The sequence below is a fragment of the Gymnogyps californianus genome, chromosome 15, assembly GCF_018139145.2.
Source record: "Gymnogyps californianus isolate 813 chromosome 15, ASM1813914v2, whole genome shotgun sequence".
Lineage (NCBI taxonomy): Eukaryota > Metazoa > Chordata > Aves > Accipitriformes > Cathartidae > Gymnogyps > Gymnogyps californianus.
Window position 1 is genome coordinate 1,500,377 of NC_059485.1, and position 22,868 is coordinate 1,523,244.

Consider the following 22,868-nt stretch of genomic DNA (forward strand, 5'->3'; position numbering starts at 1 on the left):
AGGTGTTTAACACGTACAACTTAACCCACAGTGGCTCGAATCAGGGTCCGCAGGTGGGTTGCAGTCAGGACACCAGTTATCTAGTGTGTCATGCATTATACGTGGTTATCTGCACGGAGAAGTCAAAGGAGGAGCCGGGATGGAGCCAAAATACTACTCTTAGAGCCAGCTTTTGTAAAAGAATATTAAAGGAGATGTCCATATGGGGCAAAACCCCTCATGCACCTCAGCAGACAGCTCTCAAGGATGACCAGCTCTTGTTTCTGTTGCACAAGAGTGAACAAGTGAACACACGTGTGCTTGGCCACCTACCACCCCCGGGACCCCTTGGCACAGGTCTTTTAAAGAGCCTCTTACCTCATGTCCAGGCCGTTGAGGAATAGGATCCGATCTCCAGCTTTGAGAGCAGCCTTCTCAGCCGGGCTCCCTAAATGCACCGGGAAGGAGAGGGGCTTTAGCTGGCGGGGACCCCTGCTTACAGGGATGGGGTCCCAGCTCTCCGGCCGCTCTGTGCCCAGCCGTGCCCAGGGACACCCCCCAGGGCAGGGTATCTGCTGCAGCTGGATTGTCTGGGCGGGCTGGAGCTGTTCACCAGGCACAGTGATGCCAGCGCCCAGCTCGTGTTGGAAATGCAGGTGGGATTTCGGGCTATTCACTGAACACAGACATTTTCCACCTTTCAAAACAGGGAGTGCATAAAGCCAAACTACATTGTACCAAAGACGCTAGTTATTCAACTCAGGGAAACTCCATCACGGAGCCTTGTAAAAGTCCCTTTTGCTATTTTCTAGCAAACAGCAGGCACTTAACGTTTTGAGTACGGACCAGAGATAAATAAGTGGGTTTGAATCTTGTGGCTGGAGGTTTTCTTACCTGGCAGAACAGACTCGATCCACACCGGGGCATGGCCACGTAGCGTGAAGCCAAAGCTTCTGTTGCCTTTATAAACTCGTACGGTTCTGCAGGTGGAAAAAAGCAAATGTGAAATCAGAGCCCAATATTTGGTTCTTGTTTCCTTTTCCAGCCCCTCCAAAGCCCTGTTAGCCCGGGTGTCTTCTGGGTGCCCAAGCCCTCGATGCTCCCTGTGTCCCCGCAAGGTCCCCTTTGATACCAAAGTGTCTTTCAGATGGGAGCCCCTGAAACATGCCCTGCCTGCAGGGAGAGGGGATGGAGGGAAGGTGTGTGCTGGTTTGGTGGCCCTGGGTGGCCACGGTGCAGCTGCCTGTCCTGCCAGCACCGCCAGCCTCTCCTGCCTGCAGCCTGCCTGTGCCGGGGAGCAGAGGGAGCCCACAGCGCTGAGCCAGCACAGGGTGGTGGGGTGGGGAGTGATCCGAGGGTGCTAGAAATGGCCCAGACAAAACCTTGGGGAGGGCTGGGGAGATCTGGATGCTCTGGAGGCAGGAAGAGATGCTGCTGTTTTAGGGGCAGAGCCCCTGAGCATGGCCTCTTGCTCTGCATTAATTACCAAATTCATAAAACCACTGTCCAGTCCTTCAAATCCAACGTGTTTTTAAAGTGGAACATGGGATATAGCTTATATATTGCATAGAATAAGAGAGACAATGTGTTTTAGGGGGCAAAGATCTCGTAGGCTGATGAGAGAGAAATTAAATTCAGCTAGGAAATTTTGGAAGGAGCATTAGGAAATCTCCCTGCTGGGAGGCTGATTGGAGCTGGGAGTTGTTCCCCACAGGGAGCTGGGGGAAGGCAACATCACCGAGATCATTTACAAGCAGAAAGCCTGTTGTAGGGACCGATCCTCTGCTGGCAGGGAGGGAGACTGTGCTGGAACTGAATTTTAGACAAGTCACACCAAAAATTATCCTGGCGGGAAGGTGGGCTGCAGCCGAACACCCTGGAGATACCAGCTGGAGGCAGGGGAATGGCTCAGGACGTGCCTGTGGCAGCGCAGTCCCTCCCGGGAGGATTCCCCAGCTGTGCTGGCAGACCAAATCCTGCCCTCTTGTTCGTGAGACGGGGCTGGGAACGGAGCAGGAGCCGCCGCCAGCGTGGCAGGGCTCCTCGTCCCTCCGGGGCTGCTGAGGTCTGGCCATATGGGCAGTGGGAAATGGGTTAATCCCCTGTGCACCAGGGATTGTCCGTTCGTCCTTCCTCCCGCGGCCTCGCACCCAGACACCCGCCGGGGCAAGGCAGGACGATACAGCCTGCTCCGTGCCCAGGTACCCGGCATCCCGCCGGCATGGCCAGGCACCCTGCAGCCCACCCAGCACAGGAGCCGACATCCCCTCGAGCCTCGCTGCCGTCTCAGCTCCACGCGTGGCTCGTCCCAGCCAGCCCTGCAACAGCGAGGGGGCAGAAAGGGTGACCCAGAGCTGGGACAAGGGGCACAAACGTGCCCGGCCTTTGAGAGGGAGAGGTCTTTGTTCATCCTCAGCCTAGGAGGTTTTCACCCACTCTGCACACAGAAGACATCCCCTTTCCTAGTGCTTCTCTCCTTTCCCTGGCATCCCTCCCCCATGCTGCCATCCACGTAAAATTGGACGCTGCCGCTGTGAACTCGAGGGCGTCCAGGAGAGGTGTTACCTGCGGGCAGCCCCCGAGGCCACATTGCTGGTGATGAGCGAGGTGGTTTTCCGCAGGCTCTTGCTGACCTCCTCGTGGCTGCGGGGCACGGAGCTGGCGCGGGTGGAGACGAGGAGCCGCTCCTGGTGGTCCTCGCTCCGGCTGCGCCGCAGCCGATTGCTGTGCTGCTCGCTCTTGGAGCGGCAGAGCTTGCTGATCAGGCTCTGAGACACCACCTCGTCAAACCGCTGCCGGTGCTTCTTGGGGATGAAAATCCTGGAAAAATGAGACGAGGGAGGGGAGTGAGGAGCAGGGCCAAGGCAGCTGTAGTCCAGAGCTCCGGATCCAGCCATGCCTGGAAGGGAAAGATCAGAGCAGCCCTAGCCCCTTGGCCTCAGTCCTCCCAGAGCTGCCAATGTCAGGGCTGGGGACACCAGGGACACTGGCTGCATCTCTTGCCCCGTCCCATGCACAGCTCCATCGGAGCGAGGATGTCGGACCCCTCCACAGCGCTCACAGAGACCGATTCAAACAGCTCAGTTCCTCCTCACGCGTCCCATCCCGGACCCCTTCAGCTGCCGGTCCCGGTATGCCGATGACAAGGTTCAGCTTGAGTCCCAGATTAATTGCCTCCCCCCATGCCACCAGCCAGGGAGCCGGCCGGGCAGGGGAGGACCCTTACCCCCCGGTGCCCATCCCGTTGTGACCCCGCTCCTTGCTGCCTGGTACCCATAGCCAGGGGGTCCCAACGTACAAGTGCCCCCCATGTTGCTGGTGCCAAACTGCCTCCTCCAGACCCACTTCTTCCCCAGCACGTTCTGGGACCCCCAAAATGTTGCTCCCCATCTCCTGCCCCAGCCCCTCTGCTGGGAGCCCTGGACTCTGCTCTCCTGGGCTCCAGCCTTGGCTTCTGCCACCCCCCAGCTCCCGCCACGGCTAGGCAGGAGCCTCGCACCCCTTGGGAGGTGCTGGTGCTGCGGGGACGAGGACGGGCATGGTGACGCTGCAGGCAAGGGGACACCACTGGGAACTTGCTCCATTTCAGGTCACCTCGCCTCTGCCTGGTAGGAGCTGCTCTGCCAGCAGCCAAATGGCCTTTGTGCCCCCTGCAAGGACCCCCCGGGACCCTTGGGGGATGCACAGCGAGCGCAAAGCAGGATCCGGGGAGGGAGCGAGGAGGGTGCGTCTGCACTGGTCCCAGCCCGGCTGGGGGTTCACCCTTGTAACACCGGGAAATGCTTTTCCTTTTCCTTTTCCTTCTGCCATCGCAACAGTGAGAGGCTGACACCCTGCTCACCTACTCCTACCCTCCCGTTTGCACAGTTGGGGGCTTCTGGAGGAGCTGTTATCTCCGGGTGTTTCTATAGCAACTCCTCCCTGCACCCGCACCGGGCTGCCTGTCGCAGCTGCATTTGCTCGTTAGACAATACCATCTTGTGAGGTTCGTTAGTGCTCTTCACCTTGTGGCGTGTGAGAACGCGCTCCCTATATTAACACAAACTCTGACACTTGCGGTGGAGGAGGGATGTGAGCATCGCTTCCAAACCGCCCGGGGACCACATCTCCCGGGGGGGACCCTAACTGGGCCAAACTCGCAGCTGGTGTCAGAGGATGCAGAGCAACTTGCTCCGAGGGGCTGCACCGTCAGCGCGATGTGGCTGGGATGACGGCCGGCTGCTAACAAAGCGCGGCTGGAGAGGCTGGGGCTGGCGAGGGCTGCCGTGGGTCTCCCCCCTTCCTCGGGCAACTTCACCAAAGGAACCCAAAAGCCTGGGTGAAGCCGGAGGAGAAGGAAGGGGAGGCTTCAAATCCCAAATTTACCGGAACCAGGACATCTCTATTTCCCCCAACAAAAGGCAGAACTCAAAATAAGAGCTGATGCTCACGCTGAGTAGGAGCAGACAGATCGCAAGCCATCCCGAGGCTAACATACGCTCACGCAAAGCGTTTGGTGACAATTTAAAATAAGTAACACGTTGGTACAATTCACAGTCAATTTGTGATTAAGCAGCAACTAGAAAAGAGTGAAATCATGCTAATAAATAGTTCACCCAGCTGTAAGCAGGCTCCTGCGGGAACGCGGGCTGCCGCAGCCCTGTGGCAGGGGAGGATGCGGTGCAGCAGCAGCGAGTCCCGGCAGGACCCCACACCTCTGCCCCGGGCTGGGCTCCCACCAGGGAAAAGTCCGGGTTCCTTGCAGGCAAAACGAGCACGCTACCATGTAAGTTGGCCAAATTAAATTGGCCCTGCTCATTCCGGCAGGGCTGTCCCACTTTGCACTGACTGCTACTTCACCTGCGGGCTGACAAACATCAGGGTTGAGGAGCGAAGTATGGCTAGCTCAATAACCAGGCACAAGGACGCGCTTTAAGGGTTTCACCAGGAATTGACTCAGTGCTAGAAGTAAAACAGTGTCTTAGCAAGGAGAGGAGCTAAGTGACTGGTAAAAATAACCCTATTAAAGCATGCAAAATAGTCTCTTTTGCAAAACCCTCTGAGAGAAGTAGCAGCGCGGCCTCGGGGAGCCCGGGATGGCCCCGTGCTGCAGTGCTGCTGGGGGCTGGATCCCCTGAGGTCCCTGATGCCCTGCGGTTCAGTGGGTGCTGACCTCTGAACTGTGTGTGCTCAGGTCTGGTCCTTAACGAGGGACACACCAAAGGCAGCACATGGGGTGTCATTAGCCAGCGTTGATGCCTCAGCCTGTCCTCTGCTCCAGCAGTGCTGCCCGTGCAGCGTGCACCAGCACTGGCACCAGCACCAGCACAGGGCAGATGGTGCCCAGTGCTTAATGGGAAACCACGGCTATTTCTGCAGCGCCCTGCCATCCCGCAGGATAAACCTGGCTTTGCCCATCGGCGTGGCACCGAGGAGCAGCACCCAGCTGGGGTTTCCCTCTCCCAGCAAATCCCCCTGGGGCGCAGGGAGCATGGATGCGCCCACCCTGTTTGCAGAGGTCAGCCCGGGACCAGGGGCAGACCCCCTGTCCCAGCAGCCCCGCGGGCTGCCCGTGCCCATGGGAGGGCCTGGGAGGCGTGCAGCGCTGACCTCGTGCCTTCAGCTTCCTCTTCCTCCTCCTCGCCGTTCTCCAGGTCAGCCCTGGTTCTGTTGCCTGTTGGAGAGGGGACGGGAAAGGTGTCCCCAGCCCTGGGCACTGCAGCCCTGCACCCACTCCCCAGCCCCGGTGCAGGGTGCGCCGAGCCCCGGTGCACTAACCCTCCTCTGCAGCGGTGTCAGCACACGCTCTTTGGGAGGACTCAGTCTGCTCTAACACACAAAAGCGAATTCAAGGTGTTTTCCAGGCCAGGAGAGGGCCCAGAGGCTGCAAGCTGCTTTGCCTTCACTCCCTCTCCGAAGCAGCCCGGCCAGGATGGCGGCACGCTGCTGCGGGGCAGGAAAATGCCTGGCAGGAGCCCGTCTGCCGGCATGCCCGTCCCCAGCCGCTCAGCTCAGCTCTGGGGCTCGCTTCGGCAGAGGATGTTTAGCACATCTCGGTCTTTGTCACACTCACTATTTTTAAAATTCCCAGGTGGGTTACTTGCAGCTCACCTCTGGACCGACAGTCCCATTTCTGCAGCCTGCGCTCGCTGGCAGCTGCCTCCCCCACCAGCCCAGCGCCGTGGAGAACCACCTTGCACAAGGGCACACGTCCTGCGACGGGCGCTGAGCTCACCCGGCCGGTCCCACCCCGGGATGCTGGATGCTGAGCCTCACCAGTGCAGGATGCGTCCCCTTGAGCAGGGCAGCGGTGGCGGCTCCGGCCCTGGCAGGAGCAGGTGAAACCAGCCCCAAGTTTGCTCAGAGCTCACGCTCAGCCAGGGCTGGGAGCGAGGGGTCCCCGGTCCTCGCTCCATCACACCCCTTGCACCACACAGCACCCCCAAACCCCCATCCTCACCGCCCATCCCTTTGCTGGACTATAGTCATGGAGACAAAGCAGACCCAGATGGGCTCTTCCCGCCTCTCTCCAGCCCCCCACCCTCAATTTTTCATCTGAGCTTTGCTCGACTCCCCCCAACAGCTTGCACCGCTGCTGCGGTGGGCGCAGGTTGGTGGCAGGGCTGCGCCGGTGCCGGGAGGCAGGGTCCCCGCAGCTCAGAGAGGCAGGAGAGACATCGTGGGGACGTCTGCCGGGGCGCAAGGCTTTCCCAGCACATCCAACGCCATGCACGCCGCGCGGAGGAGCGGAGCGGAGAGACGTACCGAAAATGCCGAGAGAAACTCCGGTCCTTTCCCATTTGTCAGGGTGCGGTGGGAACAAAAGGGAGATGCTTCAGATCCTCATGCAGCTGAGTCTCAGCCTCGGCTCACGCCCACGACGCGGCCGGATCCAACAACCAAACCGCGTGCCAGCCGGTGCCCCCCTGCCACTTGGCACCCCCGCGGTGCGTGGGGACCGTGGCCAGATGGGCCGGCTCGCCGGCAAACTCTACCTGGGCTGAGTCCCTGCCTCCCTTCACCCTCGCCTCCCCGCCGCGCTCTCAGTCCCAGGCGGAGGTTTACCATCTACCGAGTGCCTCCTTTTTTTTATCGATTGGGCTTTAGCGCCTGCTCTGCCCTCCCTGCTCCGGCTCTGCCCCGGCTCGCAGCCGACGAAACCTCTCGCTTTCCCTAAAAACTGCAGTCGCTGTAATTTCCAGCTGGAACGATCTCGTAACAGAAAGGAGGGCACGGCTCCACGCCGAACTCCGGGGGGATGCCTCCCTGGTGCTAATTAGTTGACTTCTAAAGTGCTTCTGTTTAAATTACATGCCGCTGTAATGGGTGAGAAACCTTAAAGGCAAACGGCATCGGCGGCGGGCGTGCGGCTGCTGGGCGCGCAGGTGGAGCCGCCCGGGCTGGACCAGGACCAGGACCAGGACCAGGACCAGAGTCATGGGCCCAAACCTCCCCCCGAGCTGCGGAGCATCATTTACCCCCAGGGTAACACAGCAGCGCTTCACATGAGGGATAGAAGATAAAAAAAAAATCTTTAATTTAAATAACGCCATCTTTAAACACAGCACTCGCGTTTGATGAAGAGGATGTGAAGCTTTCCAGAGCTGCCAACATCAGATACAATCTCCAGGTAGCAAAGGAAGGAAAAATGAAAAATGTATGGTTTAGCCCCAAAACAACTAGCAAAGACCTGACCTTGAGTCTGTCAGTTGTGCAGAAAAACACGTCCCAGGGTGGATTAAAACACTGAGCTACACTTGGATTATGTCTGAACTGTGCTGTGCAAACAGCTACCAGCCTGGAAAAGCACTTCTGCCCCAACAGCATGCCGCAATGCTAAAATTCACACGCTTTCAGGAGAGAAAACCCTTGTCCGGCTTTACCCACGTAACAGGACTTCTGCTTATGAACCTGTACTGATTTTTCTCAAACCTAATCTACCTGCGTGCGTGGGTAGGGGTGTCAGCAGCCTTGCGCTGGCCTCCAGCCCCGGCAGCACCGACAGCCATGGGGGGATGCGGCGCCTCCGAACCCTCGTGCACGAGCAGGACTCGCTCCAGCCCGGCAGCGAGCGCGGACCTGCGATTTTCACAGGGGCTGTTATCCCGTTATCCCCGGTAATGGGAGGCTCTGTAATCACTTATCTGGCTGCAGATGTTTTGCAGATGTGACTGTTGTTATCATTAAATAGGGATGAAGGTGCTTTTCCACCCGAGAGTGCAGACATGGTGGGATGCAGTGGCTGTGCACCGGGGCCAGGAGCCCCTCGCAGCCCTTCCCCGGCCACCCCACTCATCCCTGGGGACAGCCCAAAACCCCCGGCCCCACACAGCAGCTTTTGGGGAGGGTCACCCTCTCATGACACATCCCTGCACCAGCTCCAGTAATGATTGATGCATTATCTGCCGGTAAGAGCCTCCCCGGAGCAGCGCCGCAGCCCGTGCCTGGGTGGGGGTCACCTTCCCCGACAGCAGCCAGGGCTCTGGGGTGCTCTCGCCTCTCCCAAACCCAGTGTCCCTGTGCCCAAACCACACCGCTCACCAAGAGCCGGTGGCTTTGTCCTTCCCCTGGCAGGGACAGGCAGCCCCAGAGCTGCTGGGGACAGCGAGACCTTTAAAGAAACCCCCAGAAAGGCTTTTTCTGCAGCTTCCATCCTGCCCAGCATCGCCCGGCAGGTATCGGGGATGGTGGCCAGGTCAGTGGGTGCAAATGGCTGCTCGATGCAGTCCCAGCCTCACGGACAGCCCCCAGACCCCCCGCGGCACACACGGGACCCTGCCAGTCGCTGCACTGGGGAGACGCGGGGCCACCGGCAGCTCCCGCGCACCCCGTGCCCCACGCCAGCACCCCACACCAGCCCTGGGGCGCGGGGACTTGTGTCACCCGCCGCTTTTCGGAGCCACAGAGAGCAGTCACCTCGGCCGGGGCACTGCCCCCAACCTGCTTTCCCCTGGGAACACCAGCACAAACGCAGCTTTCCGTGTTTTGTTTAAGATACTGAAAAACTCGGACCAAGTAACCACTTCCCAAAATAAAAGTTGTGACTCAGTGGTGCAAGCGGGCCCGGCTGATATAATCTGCGTTACAGCCGTAGTTCGATTTGTCAAAAGAAATTAATCCCCTGACAGGAGATTTTGCACCGAGGCATTTTGGTCATGACCTATTTGAACTCAGCCGATAAAAAAGGAACTCCGCTCCCAATTGTTTTCACTGGTGGCACGTTTTTTTTCCTGCTGCCCTAATTCCCTTTTTTTGGGCAGTCGAACACATGTTGGGCTATCAGATTAGAGATTTTTCAAAACGGAAGCAAACAAGAGCTGCTTTTCCTCCATTACCGTCCTGCTGCCCGCGCAGTTTCACAGCGGGTCTGCCCGGATCGCGGGCAGGAGGACAGCGTCCACGTGCAGTTTGAAGTGCTGCATCAGGCAGCAGCCAGAGCGATGCAGGTTCGGGGGGGGGGGGTTCACCCCGATGCAACCTGCATCGGCACCCAAGAGAGCCTGAAAGCTCCCCCCAACCTTGGAGGAGTACGTGGAGGGGGGGACGACAAGCAGGGAAGAAGCACAATCCATAATATATAAATCCTGATGGCTAAAATGAAATTTCTTATCCAGAGACGGTCACAGATGGCAGGAGTATTTTAATACGGGAACATGCCAGGCGATTTTATTGCCATGAAAAACAAGCTGAGACAAATAGATTGTGTTTGGAGCATTATTGAAATGAACTCGGTGGAATTTCTCCCGTAATAAGGGAACCCCCGATGGGCAGCGATTTTATCTTTGTCAGGGATCAAAAGTGACTGCAATCAGAGCGGCGCTCGCCTCGGCCCAGCCACTGCGGGCCGGCAGCTTTGGCTGCATGCTTTGGTTTTCCTCCAGGAGCAGAGGCTCCTCAGGAAGCAAACGGACCCTAACCAAAGCAGCAAAGTAACAAACTACCCCTAACTATTTTCCCTGCAGCAGCGTGAAGCACAACATGACTTAAAGGAGATCCGTGACAACATATAGCAGTATATACAGCCCGAGAGTTATCATCTAATGAATTAATGCGGCCAGGGTGAGAGGCTGGATGTGCTCCGGAGCACACACGCATCCCACTATTTAAATCCAGGTTAATGGGACGATGTCCGTGCAAGCATCAACGCCTGTGTTTTATGCACCAGCTTTTGTGACACCGCAGGTCAGTGGGGAGGAGGGGTTCTGCATTTCCATCGCTCCCCAATTCTACTGCAAACAGATGTTTCTAACCTAAACGCTGCTGCCGGGAGCTGGTGCAACGCTGGCACGGGCACCGCCGGTGCTGCCACCAGCGCTGGGGAAACGCACAGTGCAAAGGGAGACGGCAACCGGTACGCAGTGGTGTGCAAGTGCTAAACCCCGGGCAACGCAGGTGAGGATCCCCCCGTACCGCTCGCCTCGGAGGGTGACTTTGGCCCCCAGAGTCCAGGGAAAAACCAGTGGCCGTTGCGACAGCACCGCAGAGCACTTGGGTGCAGAGCCGGCGCCGTTCCTCTGCTGGAATTGCAGCTCTGCCCTGGTTTGAAAAGAGCTCAGAAATAAGAGCAGTGCCGAGAGGTGCACGCCCCTGGGACCCCGACCTGCCCCAAATAACCCGCTCACGCCGGTGAGAGGCACACGCAGCCCCTGCACACGCGCTCGGCACGGCCGCGGGGAGCAGAGGAGATAAACCCCGCAGCTCCCCTGGGGCTAGACCCAGGTTTTGGCGTTTGCAGGTGACGGAGTAACACAAAACAAGAGATTTCCCTCTCCCTGGCAGAGCTGCGATGCCTGCGGAGTCCCTGACAAGAGCAGCTCCGATGCAATACGGATGCTAAGAGTTAATTAACTTCTGGCACATCTTGTTTTTGCGGTGCCAGGGGTTGCTAGATTCGAGAATTAAGCTGTTTTATACCCATTCCCCTCCCAGCCCCCTCGGCTCCCAGGAAAGGTCCATTCGTTACTCACCCGAGACAGCTCATCTTTCCCCCTCGCTGCCGTATTTCATCATTCTTGAGCAGAACTACAATTGTGCACTTTTACTACACACACCAGCCATATGGGCAGGGGATGGGAGCGGGGAGGAACCGGCGCAGCACGTGCGTTATCCCTGCTATCCACAACCAAACGGATGAAGAAAATGTCAGCAAATTAAAATCTGCAGGAGCTTAATTCTGGGCAAATGGGATGAAATCCATTTGAGCTAAAAAGAAAGAAAGAAAAAAAAAACAACACTGGAAAAAGCCCAGCTTGAGGACAGACGAGAGGAACAGAGGTGTCTGCAGCCCCGGGTCGATCTGTGTGCTGAGTCGGGGGGTCTTGGGTTACGCTGCGCTGCAGCGCTTAGCAGGGAGCACGTTAAACCCCGGGGGGAGCCCGGGGAGGGGACAGGCAGGGGAGGGAGGACAGCCAGCAGCAGCAACGGCCCGAAAATAAATACAGCTGGTGCAGAGGGAAGATCCAATCAGGCCAGCGCGAGGGTCAGCGGCAGACGGGGACGTACCGGCTGCCTGGCTCTGCATGGCAGGGGCCACACGGTCACCCACGGTGGGCCACCGCCACGGACCCCGTGGCAGGGCTCGGCCAGCCTGCTGGGGCCTGGGGCTGCCGGCAAGGAGAGTGTTGGGGACCCTTGACAGCATCACCCCCGGCATTGCCCCCAGCATCCCTCCCCAGTCCCTGGCCGATGGGTATCGCCATCGCTGGAGGGAAGGGGCTCGTCTCAGCCCCTCCGAGGGCTCCTCTCGGCGGCTCTCCTCCGGGCTTTGCAGGGCGGGAGGCATGGGTGAGCTCATGGTGTGTGGGTGTGCGGGACTGCCCCCCACATCTCGGGTGGAAACAGCCCCTGGCGAGCCGGACACAGCCTCGCAGGGACACCCGGGCTGGTTGATGGGTACCTGCAGGGTCCCAAGCCCATCCTCGCATGGCTCCACGTGCCCGCAGGGGTGGTCCCGCAGGACGAGCCCCAGGGTGCTCGCTGGGTCAGCTCAGCTGGGCTCCCTTCGCCTGAATTGCACCAACACACACCACTGCCCGGGGGTGGCTGCCCTGTGCCCCGGGGACAGTGAGACAGCCACACCGGCACCCCATCCCTGGAGCCAGCACCAGAGCCGGGACACCCCCCCTTGCATGAATCCCCTGCACAGCCCTTGCCCAGTCCCGGGGTGCTGGCTCAGGGCGCAGACCCCAAACCCCTTCTCAGTCAGCAACGGACCGAACCGGCTCGAGCCGTGCAGAAATCACCCACATGAATTCACAGCACCCCCTAAATCCAGAGCAGCCGGGAGCTGCTCACCACCTTTCAGTGAGTTACTGAAAGCATTAAAAGCTCTTGCTCGGCAGCAAACCCATCGGATGGGAGACCCCGGGATAAGCAGCTCGTATCACGCACGGCAGCACACACGGAGCTGCTCCTGCCTCCCCAGCACCCTCACAGCTGGGAAACCTGGTCCCCAAAGCACCTTTGTTTTTTTTTTATTTTCTTGACTTCATTTCATTAAGATTAGATGGTAAATCTTCTCCCTAAGCTAAATATTTCGTTTCCATTAAACCAAGATTAGCTGCCTGATTTACGGCTCCTCTTGCCCCAGCCCCGGCATTAACCTTTCACACGGGGGCACGGCACAGCCGCGGGGTTTGACTCCATTATCAGGGGGGCCGTAACGCGGCACTGCCCCACAGCATCGCGGGGCTGGGCACGGGGCGAGCTCTGCACCGTGCGGCGGGGACGGCGGCACCGGGTCCGGCCATGCTCTCCTCCGCTGACATGGGGGTCACTGGGACAGGAACACCCTGGGGGGAACCTGCTGTGCCCCCCGCAGAGGGGCTTGGGTCTGAAGGCAGATTTGGACACTTATCCAAATCCATTCTATGGGGGAAATGATCCTGTAAAATTCCCCAGGGATGAAGGCAAAGGCGGTGTCCGAGGCGTTCGAGGCATTTCCAGGGACCTTGCTGGGGAAAAGATTTTTCCTGAATTGTGGGTGGTGGGTTTTTTTTTTTTGGATTGGGACTAGTTTGGGGTGATGGCTCAGGCAGGGCTTGGTGCCATCTGTCCCTGCTCCCAGCCCCAGCCGTTTGCAGGTCGGGTCCCTCCAGCGTAGGTGGCCCTTGTAGGTAGGTGGCCCATTTTTGGGAGGGACGACAGGACAGCCTGGATACGGGCACTCGGACAAGGTGGCAGCCGGGGAGCTGACGGTCCCCTCCGCACCCTGGCTCTGCAGGGGTCTGTGCCCGTCCCCACTCAGGTATGGGGGGGTCCCGGGTGGCCCACGGGCAGCCGTGGCAGAGCAGGGGGACGCTGCGTGGCAAGGGCCACCGACCCGCTCTCCCTATCCTCCCCACCACCGGATCGCAGCAGGCGCAGCGGAGACCCCGGCACGGGGATGTTGTTATGGTAACTGTAATATCTTGCAATTCCACTGATTAAAGCAGGAATTGGAAAGCCGGGCCCGGAGTGGGGCCAGATGGAGACCTGATTCCCTAATGGCCATCGTCTCAGCCTGGCCGTAATCCCCACCACGTGTCCGTGCACCGGCACCAGCACCGTCCCGCAGTGCCGGCCCACGCTGCAAGAAGAGCAGTGGACCGGCTGCACCGCCTGCACACCCCTGGCATGACCGCTCCACTGGGGGCTCAAGAGGTGCCAGGGACGCCGAGCCCAAGCGGAGCATTGCCAGAGCATCCCAGGAGGTGTGACCACAGCCCCAGCGCCCCAGGATGCTGCGGGCAGTGCTGGCCTGGAGGCAGCCCGTGGCCCCGACACAGACCCCCCCCAGCCACCCCTGCTGCTGGAGCTGCTGGCAGCCTGGCCGGCCCCTCGCCCGCCACCAGCTCTCGCCTTGCAGAGCTCGGTTTATTTTCTAGCCAGGCTCTTGGAGAATCACCAGCCGTTCTGCAGCTAATCCCATCTCCCTTCAGAACTACGGCCAGAAACAGGAGCCACGTCCCGTGCTGCAGGCGGAGGCAGTAGCTCCGTGGGGCCGGTGACCACCGCTCCCTGCAGGAACGGGGACGGCCAGCGGTTAGTACGGTGCCAGCCGGTGGGCAGGAGCAGGTCCCCCCATCCCACCCCGGGCAGGACAGCCACGCAGGCTGGTGGGCACAGGGATGCCGGGCTGAGATGCCACCAAGCTCAGCTCAGCTGCCACTTGGAAAGGGGGTTGGCATCTTCCCCCCAGGAACCTCCTGACCCATGCCTGCACCGCTCAGCCCTGCACGCTCGTCACCGACAGGCAGATGGATGCCCGTGGTTTAATGACTAGCACGGCAGCATGGAGGTTACTGGCACCCTGTACCTGATGTTCTCAATCAGATGCTGGTGGGACTCCTGGGTGAGGACCATGCAGAGGGCATAGGCCAAGTATTCCACCTTCCGCTCTGCCGCATACTGCTTCAGGACGGTGAACACCTTCTCCTTGACCTCTGGCTGGTCACCGAGGATGTCATCCACCTGCAGCATGGGAGCCGGGAAAGAAGAGGGAAGGGGCATTGAGCAGCAGAGCAGGTAACCGTGTGTATGGAGGCACTGGCGGTGCAGAAAACGTGTCCGGCTCTTTGCAGCACCTGGTCAGCCAACGAGGAGGGAACCCATGCAGGGAGGAAAGACAAACTTCAGACATCGGCCCATCACACAGCACCGCTGGGGCCTCGCACACATCCCTGGTATTGCTGTTCTGCATGTTATAAACATTGCACTGGAACAGCGGCGTGACCCCAAACCCCAAAATTCTGCTGGGTCACAAGTGGCCCCACAGGAGAGGCTCTGGCACGGCTGGGCTGGGACCCGGCAGATCAGTCCGGAGTCTACCTGGCAGAGGACACCGCGATGGCTTTTGGAGGTATTTAAGCCTCTGATCACGCCCTGATCCTGCCGGGCGGCACTGCCCTGCCATTAACTCTGGGAGGCTGCAGGGAAGTGGGGAGAGGGAGCGTGAACGTGAGCACCAGCCCCAGAAACAGCATCGGCAGCTCCCAGCCGCTGTCCTGTCCTCTCCACCTGCGGCAGCCGTGACAGGCAGAGTAACTAGCTAATTACCATCGAGCCAATTACCCTGCATGGGATCCTCCTTATTAGCCTCTTCCCAGGCCAAGGGGCTGTCCCTTGTCCTGGGGCCATGCTGGGCAGTGGGTGCTGGTACTTCGTCTGCAGCCTGGCTGTGTGCAGCAAATGCGTGGGATGCAGAAAACTCCCTGTGACCACCCTGCAGTCCCTGCGTACGTTGGGTTTTCCTGCAAGGTGACGGTTTTGTGCTGACAGCAGGTTTAACTGCTTCCCTCCAGCTCTGCGAGCACAGGGGGAAGCAGCAGCGAGGGGAGCGGAGCCCCTCGCCCTGCTCCGGTGCACAGGGGGTGTGCACGAGGCTGTGTGTGTGCACCCCTGCGGCGGCACTGCAAGGGAGCCGGCACCCATCACCCGGCCAAGCCCCCTGCGCCGGCTGGGAGAGGCCCTTGCCCGGGGAAGGGGAAGAGCTGTTTCCTCCAGGTGCTCGTCCCACTTGGCAGCTCCCTGGGGAGGGCCGGCGCCGGCACTGCGACCCCCAGCACAACCCTCTGGGTGCTGCTGGGTTTGCGCAGCCGCCACGCGAGCACCACGGGGGCTCCCGGCAGCAGCAGCGCTTCAAGGTTACCAAATCTGGGGCAGCCAAGGCAGCGGCGTCCCCCGGGCAGACTCGCACGCTTTTCAGTCCCAAGGTCCAGCACAGAAACGACAAAAACCGTGGTGTTCCTGGTGGGCTGAATCCCAGGATGCTGCTGTTAAATTTTTGCCTGGGCTGAGACCGCAGGGCTTGGCAGGCGGGAATGTGGGGGTGCTGCCACCCCTCATGTCAGTGCAGTCCCCAGCATGTCCCTGAGCGTGCAGGAGACAAGAGGAGATGTTGACCTGGAACTGAGACCATGAGCATCTCCATGGCTTTCTGGTGATGCCCTCAGGCTGCCAGGACGCTCGGCTGGCACAGCCCAGCTCCAGCCCCGCTGCCACTAATGCTGCCACCGGTCTGTCTGCCAGGTGAGCACAATTCAAACAGGGGCTCTGCCGAATGACTGAGGGTGGGAAAAGCCTCCATACCTCAGGCTTGCGAGTGACCTGCGGGCAGTGCAGGCATGAAACGCAAGCCACCGGCACCCTCCAACCTTCCAGCCTTGCAGTGGACGGGCAGGAGTATCCGGGTGCTTGCAGCACCGGCACCACAGCACCTACCAGAGCCGAGCTCGCAGGTAAACGAGGGGGTGAAGCACCCCGCTGGGTTTTATTATTTTCTGCATCACGTAAAAAAATGAAGCCACTTAAAACATCTGTGCCATTAACTCCCTCTGGAGAGGCGTTTGCCAGCCGAGCTGTGCTCCTGCGCCCAGGAACCAGCGGCACGCCTGCTCCGCAAACCTGCTTGTGCCCAGGCTGGCTGGGGCGTCGCGGGCGGCTTTGCTGGGCAGGGAAGGGAGGCGGCAGAGGTGCTGCTGCGGGTGCTCGCGGCATCGCGACCAGCTCGCTCGCTTCAAAAGTGCTCTCCTGTGATCATCCAGGAAATGTTTACGTGGTTTAATGTGACTTCACGAGATGGAGGCAGTGTGGAACAACCTCTCATCCTCTTGTTAATCTCCTGTAATCAGCAGGTACCTGTTTCACAGGCGATGCTCTGCGTTATGAATCCAAACCTCAGTGCATATTTGTGAATCTTTAATGTAGAAGCTGACTGAGGGGATTCGGCTGATACCCACGAATCTCTTTATGAATGTCTTGTTCCTTTATTAGCTCAGGATCAAAAAACCCACAAGCCTGGTTATTTTCATAACAGTATTTTAAAAGGCTACTTTGAAATGGAAATGAGAAAGATTAAAAAACATCCATGATCAAATTTATAATTAGCATGAGGCGATGTGTTTGGTAAACTACCCACTAGGAAGCTTTCAGGAACACAGTGAAGATGTAATCACATTGATGTTTTCCCTTTGCAACAAAATAAGAGCTAAAACGTCTGCAGGGTGACATGCTCAAACTTTGAAGGGACATCCAGACACGCAGGAGAGAGGGATCTGCCCCCGTGGGTTTCCACACGCTCTTGTAGTGCAAAGGAATAAGTACTTGGGGTCATCCCCCAGAGGATCTCCAAGCTCTTTGCAGCATCCATCTATTCTCCCAGGGGTCACTGAAGTACCGGTAATTCTCAGACCCTTCTCTTGGGCGCTGATGCCCCAAATCTGCACCCCAGCCCTGTGACCAAGCCAGGAGCATCCCCCCCGTCCGAGCGCGCTGCAAAGGCTGAATGCGGGAATCTCCAAACCGCTCGGTGCAGGGGGTGCCCAGAGCCCCGGACGCTCGCCCCAGGCCCCAGCCTTACCTTTCTGCTGAATTCCTGCGCTTTCTGCTTCCTCTCCTGGCGCACGGCGTCGGCGCTGGGAACGGGGTCCCACGCGCCAGCCCCACGCTGCGGCCGCAGCAGCCCCAGCCGCAGGGACCGCCCGTGGCAGGACCCCACCAGGGCGGCCGCCGCTTCCTGCAGCATCACCGGCATCCCGTTGACTTCCAGCACGTAATCCCCCGGCTCGATCCCGCAGGCAGCGGCAGGCGACTCCGGGCTGACGCTGGCCACTCGTGGGGGGCTGCCGCTTGCCAGCTCGAAGCCGAAGCATCCCCGGGGACCGGGGGGGATGTCGGCGTGCTGTAGGCGGGAGACCACCCCGATGCTGGGGGGCACGTTGCCGCAGCGCCTGGCCAGCCCGAGCAGCGCCTCGCAGCCCAGGGAGGAGACGGGTTGCCCCTCGATTTCCAGCACCTCGTCGCCCGGCCGCAGCCCTGCCACCGCCGCGCTGCTGCCCTCCTGCACCCAGAGGATGTAGCACGGACCGGTCCCGCTTATCTTGAACCCGAAGGCCTCGGGCCAGCCCTGGTTGGTTGCCGGCATGGCTGCAACTGGAAAAGGAGGGAAAAAAAGGAGTTGTGATGAGTTTTCCATCCTTAATGTTAGCTCCTGTAGATGCCACGTGGATCCCATCGGGTGCGGGCATTCTAGTCTGTGCTGCGCCCCGCCACCACAGGAAGAAATGCCCCAAGATGGACACTTTTCCTCTATATTTGCCTAAAAAATAGCTTTTATTCTTCTACTGTCAGGCTGCTGGCAGTGCCAGTGCCAGTGCCATTAGCAGTGAGGAAGCTGCGCTGGCTGGAAAGGTCGGGGCTACAACTGGCACCCGGACCGTGGCCTTGCACAGCCCTTGTCTCTCCCGTCGGTGGCACCTACCTACCCCCCCTCTCCCCGGGACATGTGTTTAGGCACCTGCTTGTATTTATTTGTCTAGCAAAATGATTATTTCATTTCCCTGGCGTGTCATGTTAATGAACAGATCATCCAACGGCTTAAGACAGCCTTATTTTAACCAGCTCTTCTCAATACTCAATATTTTAGCAGTTTGCAACTGCAAAATTACTGCAAATTCATTAGAATTTGCCAGATCTTCTCAGCTCTCCTGGGAGTATTTCTTTGTGCCTTCCCCGTCCTGCGTGTAGTATTAACCTGATCACAGCATCCTGAAATACAAAGATGAGGATTTTCAGAAGGACTTGTTTGTGGCTCATTTGAAGGGTTAGGACCGGCTCCACGGATGCTCAAGGAGAAATCGGGCACATCAGCCCTGAACATCTGCAGAAGTCATCTTTGCCCAAGGTAAATCAGACCAGCTGATCTATGCAGCTCACTTGGATGCCCTGTCGACGCTGCTGATGTGTAAGTGCCTGCATTGTCCGCTGACACTTGCTAAAATAATTCGCATGTAGATTTTCTCTTCGTTTGATCTTAGCTGTCTGTGAAGATGCTTTTTACTCCCATGTTTATTCCATCTGTGTTACTTAACACACGTTAAGCCCTTAACAAAAATGAAACACAGACTATTTTACCTGGGCAAATTACCTTACAGAGACTACAAGGACTCAGAATCGCTCAAGAAAACATCCTCACGATCACACCTTGAGTTTTGTGCTCTTCGGGTCAAAAAGTCTCAAGCACAGGCAGGGAGGCACAGAGCCCAGCAGCAGCCAAAAGCTGGCTCTTGGTGCGTCCCCCCGAGCGGCTGCTCCCCCCCGGCCTGGGCAGCCCAGAGGGTCCCAGTTCGCTCCAGTCCATGCTCCTGCCAGCACAGCAAAGGCATCCCGTCACACCTCCACCTCACTGCTGTCGGGGCGGCTTGGCTCTGATCTGAATGACCAAAAGACATTTCTTCTGCTTCTTTGAGACCTGGGAAATCTTGGTCAAAATTCAGTAGCACTGAAAACATTGTTTAATACCCTATTGTAGGCCAGAGAGATGAAAGGAACTCTTGTCACGTCCATTTTCAGCAGAGATAATACAGACCAGCTTGCTCTAAGAGCAGAATCGTGAGGATGGGCAGGGAACACAGCATTACCGCAGAAATCTGTCTTAATAACCTGAGCCTGCTCTGCTGTTGCAAACAGCTACTCAAGGCTGTATTACAGAGGGCACTAGAAGTGCCACCTTCATAAGGAAATATTAAAAAAGACCAAGCAATATGCTGTCACTAACATTATAAGTGTAATAATCTTGTCCTCCTTTGTACAGCAGTGCTGATTAAAATGCTACATAAAAATCAGGGATTATTGTTATTGTTGTTATTTAAAGAGGAAACAAAGCTGTTGCCCATGTTAACAGGTACAGATGCGAAGGACCAGAGGGGAAGTGTTGAGGGTGATGCATGGGGCAAGTCTGGCAACAGCGGGATGAAATCCATCTGCGACCGAACACCAGGGCATCCCTGGGGCTGCAGAGCACACGCTTTGAAGGCTCCAGCAAGAGCCCAGTAAGGACCGGGACGGCCCCAGCGCCGCTGCTCTAGGCTGAGCTCCGCAGCAAAGCCCAGCAGAGCAGCAGCATCACCCACTTCCACCTCTACACCCTGCGGCTCAAGCACTTACAGAAGTCTGCAGCCGTCCAAGCGAGCCTGGCGGGCTCCCACCGGCAGCAGGTTTGTCCCGCTAAGGGGTCGAAGCTTTCTCGATTCTCCTCCATCGCCCCTGGAAGCATGTCCCACCTACCCGCCGGGCTCCCAGGGGCATCTCCTCGGCTCCCACGTCCTTGCTGCAGCCCCTGGGGCGCTGGGGACACAGCCCTCGCACGTAACGCCGGTCCAAAGGTGGGCAAAACGGCTGCTGTGCCGTGGCGCTGGGGCAAAGCCGGGGCAGGGAGGGTGGCTGCCCCTTCCCGGGTTTCTTACTCGAGCCCTGCGCCCTTTCAGCCGCTCTGAGTCAGCGCCAGGCACGCAGAAAGGTCTTTCTTGCCTTTTCCTTTCCTAATTAACTTTATTTCCATCGCAAAGAGGAGCACGGACAGACTAATTGCCGTGCTGGTCCTGGCTGAGTCTGGTGCTGACCGGAGCCCGCAGATCTGGGGGGAATTAGGAGCTGGAAGGAGGTAAAACAGATTAGCGCCCGTGGAGGGAAATCCCTTACCCACAGGGCAAATCCGAAACGACAGCGCTTTGCAAAGCAGCAGAGACGCAGCACGCCATCACTGCTCCCAAACGGCAGCTGGACGTGCCGAGACCTTGCTGGCCCCGCCGCCAGCGATTTGGGTGGGAAACCAGAGATTTTGGGCGTACGCGTCTGCCAAACAACGTGCGGTTTGCTGCAGGGATTTGGGGGCCTGGACCGACTTCTCCGGGGCTCGCCAGGACAGCTCTCCCCAGCCAGGCTGCTCCGTGCGGGGGAGCGGGGGTCCTCGCAGCGGGGAGCGGCTGAGAGTGTTTCGCAGCAGAGACCCCCGCGCTGGCACCGACTGTTCGTTAAGCTGCTATTTCTGATTTTCTCCTCTGCTTCCTCAGCACTTAGGGATCCCAGGGCTTAGCACGCTAAGAGGTTTTAGGGTATTATGCATCTTGCTGTGGCACCAGCGGGAGGGGCTGTCTGCATCCCATCACGGACCACACAGCAATCCAGTCTTCCCTTGGCACCGGCGCGGGCTGAGCTGTCGGCAGTGTTGGGCTGGATGGGAAACAGCCTCCCCAGGAAACCTGGGAGACTTGACATGGGATCGGGTAAAGCTTTAGGAAGGAGAGCTGCAGGGACCTGCTCTGCCCAACCTGAAGGCGAGCACGATGCAGTGGAAGGTCTTCCTCTCGCTCGTGCCCTTCATGTTCATACATGTCACTGCTGCAAGGGCCTTGGAGACCCCCTCCTCCTCCTCCTGTCCTCTCCAGCTCTGGTGTCGGTGATGCTCTGCTAGAGACGGGACATGGCTCCTTTCTCGCAGGTTCTGCACAAACCCTAATCTCCTCCTCAGCAGCTGAGACCCACGGGCGCGCATTGAGGGGAGCGTGCACTGCCCTCCCGTGTCGATACAGAAATGCACACGCCTTCCTGCAAAACATCAGGGCACCTTCTTCGCTATTCACTGCCCAAACAGGCGGGCAAAACTGCAATGGATATTCTTTTTTTTTTCCTCCAGCAAGTGAAGTAATTGTTTCTTTTCCCTCCGTTTTTAAGTGACTTGAGTACTTTAAAACACTGACAGTGAATTTTAATCCTTGCAAGAAATCAGTTATCGGATTCCAAGCTAATGAAAAGATTGTTTCCTTGAAGACCTTCTGCTAGACTTCGATCAGACAAGACTTTTTAACTGATTTTCACAGCACTTGGATTGAATGAGCTTCATCTCTCTCAGTCTCAACCTGCCGTTAAAAGGGTTTGCTGGCTGTTTTTGTCCTTGAGCACAGCCTATAAGGCCACGAAGAGCGGATGGAGCTCCTCGGCAGTGCTGGTGCTGGTGCCCTGCTTGGCGGCACTCGCTGCAGCTCCCGCCAGTAGCGCAGGCAGCTCCGCGCTGTGCGCAGGGACTGCGGCACACAAACCCTGCCTGTCTGCCCGCAGACAAATAAACTGCCTCGTGCCCACGCTGCCGCCAGCCCCCGCCATCCCAGGGCCCCCTCTATGCTGCCAAACTTGCCAGGTTACATCCAACGTCCCAAACAAACCTACGGCTGTACCTGGAGCAGTACTGGAATTTCGCTGTATCAGTAGGGAAAAAATGGCTTTTTCACAACGTCCTCTATCAGCAGCAAAGGGCCGCGGGCTGCACTCCAGGATAGCTGTGTTCCGGCAATGTTTTGGCTGCGTTTCTCTCTCTCAGGTCCTGGTTTGGTGCGTTGGGGGCCAAGAACTTACCAGGGAAAAATAGGTCCCCTTCCTGAAACTCAACCTCATCTCCTGCTGCTGCATCTCGACCAAGCCGATTAATTTCCTCTCGGTGCCAAAGCAGCCCGAGCACCCCTCGGAGGCCTTACCTGTCGTGCCCCAGATCCAGCCAGCGGCAGAGTGGGGCCCAGAGCTGGCAAAATCATCACAGCAGCTTCGAAGCTTTTGGATCAGTTACCCGGCGGCAGCGACCGGCTGAGTTTCTATGGCAAACCCTACCCAGGCACCGTAACCCAATCGGCCGCTCATTAGCGGCGCTCCGGAGAGCACGGACCGCGCCGGCTACGGGGACGGTTTCAGTTGACAGGCACCGCGTAAGGAACCGGCACAGGGCTTTTATCTCCTGCAGCTTTAGTCCACCCCAGCCCGGTTCTAGGCGAGATCCCTGCGGGTACTAGAGCAAACTCACCCCGGCTTCTTACAGCACGTGGGACACGGCAGTGCGAGCGGAGGCCCTGTATTAAAAGGGAATACAACGCTCAGAGCTCCTGTAGAAGACAAAGGGATTTTGCTTCAGGGGTTTCACCAAAGGCAACAAATCTGAAGAAATTTTTGCAGATTCCTAAGCAATTACACAAGACGTGCCACGCCAGTCGGCAGCGTTACACAGACCCTCTGGAAATGGAAGAAAACAGCACATCAACTGCACTCAACTCGTACGGTAACGAGCTGCCCAGGACCGTAAGAACTCTCCACACAACTCTGGGATTTAT

At 58.2% G+C, this 22,868-nt stretch overlaps 1 protein-coding gene across 1 annotated transcript in view; it reads right to left on the reverse strand.

Moving 5' to 3' along the window:
* Positions 1 to 17,860, reverse strand: part of LOC127022528 (delphilin-like) — a 40,298-nt gene extending 22,438 nt beyond the window's left edge. Inside the window, 5 exon segments of the mRNA XM_050906162.1 lie at positions 358 to 427; positions 874 to 959; positions 2,545 to 2,799; positions 14,255 to 14,409; positions 17,297 to 17,860. Of these exon segments, the coding sequence (XP_050762119.1) occupies positions 358 to 427; positions 874 to 959; positions 2,545 to 2,799; positions 14,255 to 14,409; positions 17,297 to 17,860 (1,130 nt within the window).
* Positions 17,861 to 22,868: the final 5,008 nt, after the last annotated feature.